This window comes from Hipposideros armiger, unplaced genomic scaffold (genome assembly GCF_001890085.2).
Source record: "Hipposideros armiger isolate ML-2016 unplaced genomic scaffold, ASM189008v1 scaffold_612, whole genome shotgun sequence".
NCBI classification, from domain to species: domain Eukaryota; kingdom Metazoa; phylum Chordata; class Mammalia; order Chiroptera; family Hipposideridae; genus Hipposideros; species Hipposideros armiger.
The window spans coordinates 817,458-821,930 of NW_017731962.1; the positions used below are offsets into that span (position 1 = coordinate 817,458).

At 55.3% G+C, this 4,473-nt stretch overlaps 1 protein-coding gene across 1 annotated transcript in view; it reads right to left on the minus strand.

Moving 5' to 3' along the window:
* Window positions 1-4,473, minus strand: part of ITGB2 (integrin subunit beta 2) — a 32,152-nt gene that overhangs the window by 5,594 nt on the left and 22,085 nt on the right. Inside the window, exons 7-10 of the mRNA XM_019625005.1 lie at window positions 2,351-2,370; window positions 1,880-1,975; window positions 1,409-1,498; window positions 468-608 (exon numbers count right to left, since the gene is read on the minus strand). Coding sequence (XP_019480550.1) covers window positions 468-608; window positions 1,409-1,498; window positions 1,880-1,975; window positions 2,351-2,370 — 347 coding nt within the window. The remainder of the gene's footprint in view (window positions 1-467; window positions 609-1,408; window positions 1,499-1,879; window positions 1,976-2,350; window positions 2,371-4,473) is intronic.

Below are 4,473 nucleotides of genomic sequence, written 5' to 3' on the forward strand. Positions count from 1 at the left end.
GACAGCAACTTGTCTGTTCCCCTTCCCCGATTCCCCAATAAAATCTTTAAAAAAATAAAAAACCTTTACAAAGAAAATCAGGAAAACCAGAGCCACCCAGACGTATAGTGTGTGGAAGGAAGGCCCTTCTTCTCCGGGGCTCGCTGTTCCAGCGTCTGCTGCCAGGGGGCGCTTCACCCTGCATTCATTCTGTCCACCCTGGGGGAGGCTTCTGAGCTCTAGGCAGGATGGGCCCTGTGCCAAGGCCTGTGGAGTGTACCACCTGCTTCTGTCCTTAACACGTAAGACGTAAACGTACACGAGTACTGTTTGGCCTCAGAGAGGATTTTAAAGGAAGGGAACTGGACCAGGGGTGGACCTTGGCTCTCGCCCCTGACTGCTTCCTGAGCTATCCCTTTTGCCTGGGTGCACTTCCTTCTAGCTGTCACTGGGAGAGAACCTTCCAGAATGTTGGGATGGAAGCTCACCGGGACGTTGATCTGGACGCCATCACAGTCCCCCCTGTGCTGGTTCACCTGAGATGCTCCGTTACTACAGAAGGAGTCATAGGTGACTCTCAGGGTGTCGGGGAGGGTGCTGTGATCCAAGAAGACCCTGGAGGACAGTTTCTGTGGACAAAGTGCGGCTGTTGGTTAAGGAGCACTTTCCTGCTGTCCCCAGGCCTCACCTGGCGATGGCTTCTGCACACCTCCTGCTTCTCATCCCTTCCCTCTGCCCACATGCACACGGAGAGCGGGGGAGGTGCCTGGTCCTGGGCCCTGTGCAAGGGCTGGTGGGGTTAGCCATGCCACGGCCTTGCCAGTGAGGGGACTGACATGGAGGCAGACCACAGCCCCGCTCACCACTGCATCCCCAGCGACTGGCACAGGGAGGAGCTCGAGAACTGTTTGAGTGAGTGAGAGACAGAGAGAGATAGTCAGAGAGATGAAGGAAAGGAAGTGACAGAGAAAAAGAAAGACAGAGAGAGAGGGGAAGAGACTGGTGAATGAGCCAATGACAGTAGCACCATCCATGCAAAGACCCGAAACATCCACAGGCAGCGTCTGGGGTTCAGGTGGCCTGTTTTAGGGGTTGAGGGCTCCAAAAGGGTCTGAGAAGCCATCAGAACCTCCTCAACTGGGCTCTAACTTAATTCTGTGGCATCAGTGTTTATGGGGTGCTCCCAGCAAGCCGTGAGGCCACCAGAAGGAGGTCCTGGCACTTGTGTTTCAGAGAAGAGAATGGTGGGGGTCCAGAGTGGCACCTACCATGCCATCAGCTAGAGAGGACGCAGCTGCCCTTTGAGAAGTCCAGGAGGCCTGAGGGTGGCCCATCGGAAGCAGGGCTCTCCTCTCCAGACCACCCCTCTGTTGACCTGCAGGGTCTGCACTGAGCACCCGGGTCCCACCCGAGCCCCGTGGGGACTCACGTTGTAGGCGTTCTTAATGAGCTGGACCACGTTGCTGGAGTCGTCCGACAGCTCCCCGACGGCCGACTTGGGGATGATGTCGCTGAGCTTCTGTCGGGCAAGAAGACCAGAGGGTCACGGCTGGAGCCCTGGGGCCACAGAAACCTCAGCGACCACTGGTTCGTAACGCCCCAGAGGGTTCCTTCTCGCTGGTGCGATGGCGCAGACAGTCACACACCCGATTTCTTCCAGTATTTCATGGACTAGGGATCAATCCTCTTTCATCCACACAAATGTCACGTGGCAGAAGGGGGTGTTGGGCTCCCCATCAGCAGCGTTCACGCCCTCAAACCTATGGTCCCTGCATGGCCTCCTGCCCACACGCCCGACACAGGAAAGCGGAATCAGCCTGTGGTGACACTAGGCTTTGTCAACATCCAGCTGAAGTGCCCGTGCCCCGCCCTGTCATTCAAGGCCGCGGGGTCCACGTACCTCATAGGTTTTCACCATTTTTTTGGTCACGGCAAAGATGGGCTGGATGTTGCTTTCGGCCAGCTTGTGCGCCAGCTGGCCCACTGACGGGTAGTCCTAGACAGGAGATGGCTGATCAGTCACCCCGAGGCCGGGACTGGCTGTCCAGGCTGCCCATCCCTACCGCCCCGCAGAAGCCACCGCCCAGGGCCCAGAGACTGAGTCCTTCCACATGCCATCGGCGGCCCCTGCCAAATGATGTTGACAAGTACATAAAATAGGAGGATTGTGAAGGAAACCAGTTAAAAATAGGCACGGTTTCAGGAACATTAAAGTTGTGATGTGCTTTTGATCCTGGCCCTGAAGAAACCTAGTGGCGGTTCACCACCCCCAGACATTTGAAGTAGAGACGAGAGTAAGCATAAATTTGAGGTGCCCACATTGTGGGGTGCTGAGGAGTCCTCTGACTTCTATCAGGGCAGAATCTCAGACATTGCCCCCAGCACGGGCACCTATTTTCACAATTGAAAGACATTCTCAATTTCAGGCAGAGGTTCCCCCAAATCTCTGATGTCATGTTGGTCCAAGTCATGCACCCCTGAAATCTATCTACCAACACCCACCCCAGGAGTCTGTGGGCTCTGGATAGAGGTCCCCAGAGTTGTCCCATTTCTAAAGCCCTCTGCAGTGCACAGACTTTATAGTTTCAGGGTTCAGAGTATCATTTCCCAACAGGCCAGACAAACTCCTGTGGGAGGGGGTTCAGACCCACGCTGTACCCCCAAAGCAGGGAATGTCTGACCCTTCTGTGCTATTAAAAGTACTCCACCCAAAGGACGGGCTCCTTCCTGCCCCCCTGCACCCCCGGCTGTGCTCTGTCAGCGGGCCTGGAGTGGCCCTGGCCTCCNGCAGCAGGAGCGCTCAGCAGCGGAAGTCCAGTGGGCAAAGAGGACCCAGTTTGGTTTCTGCAAACCCTGCTCCGAGTCTGTGTCACGTGCTTCCCTTCCCAGCCATGTCATTTGTCACTATCCTGGCTGTGTGCATATGGATGAGGACAAGGAATGTATGGTGTTTGTCCACTTCTTCTTCATGGTGCCCGGATCATAGCCGTGCCCCATTCATGCTCTTGGAACGAATGGGAGTTTTTGAATCAAGAGTTATGCGGGGATTGTAATAGAGAACTATGTATTTCCAGGGGAAAATACACACCCCTGTCCACACCCATCACCTCTCATATCTGTGCAAGATGGAGGTGAGACAGCGGGCACTGCTGTGGGTGCAGAGGGTGCCAGGGTCTTGGACCCTGGCCCTTTCCCCAGGGACCGCGGTACCCCCACCCTCACGGCCTCCGCGGCCACACTCACACCGAGCCTGCTGACACGATGCAGATTGTCCAGCACTCACATGCCTGGTCCTCACACACGGAGAACCACGTACAGTAATTACACAAGACTCAGCTGGCGCCCTTGGCTGAGTGGCACTGGGCCAGCGATGATTTCCAGATCCTCCCATGAGGGGTCCATGAGAAACCACTCACTTTAGACTCTCGGCCTGCCTCCCACTGCGCTATTCCCTAAGAGCAGGTGTAGACACTGGAGAGGAGGCGCGGGAAGCCCATTTCCAGGCTGCTCTCAGCGATCAGGCTCCGCAGGGCCCCCAAGTCTTCTGAAAGCTGCTTAGATGTGGGGCAGGAACGAGGACCCAGAGGGGTGTTGTATGCACAGCCAGCAGGTGAGGAAAGAGACAAGAAAGTAGAGCCCCAGGCCCCCACCAGCTACCTGGACCCTCGAAGTGTGACAAGAGCAGGGAGCAGGAGGGAGGATGTAGCGCGCAGAGCTCAGCTTCCAGGGCAGCCGCTATGGAAGCTTATTATTATTATTATTATTTTAGCTGAGCCATCCTGCCACCTTTTGGCAGCTCAGCAGCTGCTCAGCTCGGGTTGGGAATCGAACCACTGTTGCTCAGAGCTCGCACGCACTCTTGAGCGAGCTCTTAGCCAACTGAGCCACTCGGCGGCCCTATTACTTTTTCTTATTACTGTTTCTACACACACAATGGGGACCAGTATAATCAATGGATGTGGTTTTATACCCTGATAAGTGCAAATATAAATACATTTTTAACATGTTTAATTAGACTGCCATCCTGGCTTTTACAGAGGAAAGCATGTTATCTAACCTCGTCAGACTCCGGCAATCCCTTTTTCAAGCCTCTATCAAAAAGGTCATGCAAGTAAGAAGGGTGGCTGCTTCTGAGAGCCCATGGAGTCACCTGGCCGCATCTGCCATTTTGAGGGCAGAAGAAACTGCATTTTCAGTTAATGGCTGAAGTTGCCAGGCATTGGAGCCATGTCTGCAGGCGGTGTGGTTTGGGGGTGCTTCCATCTGGCCGGTTCAGACGGCTCTGTCTTCATGGAGTGCCCCTAACTCTCAGCAAACTTAGGGTTCATGACTGTCGTGGTGGCGCTCTTGAAAAGGGGGTTATCCTGGTGAGAAAAGCCAGTGGGACTTGTGAGTGCAGGGGTGGGGGAGGGAGGAACGGGGTGACCCTCCCTCAGTCCCAGCCAGTGTGACAGGGCTTGTTCACAGCAGGGGACAGTCTGAGGTGGGGGGGGG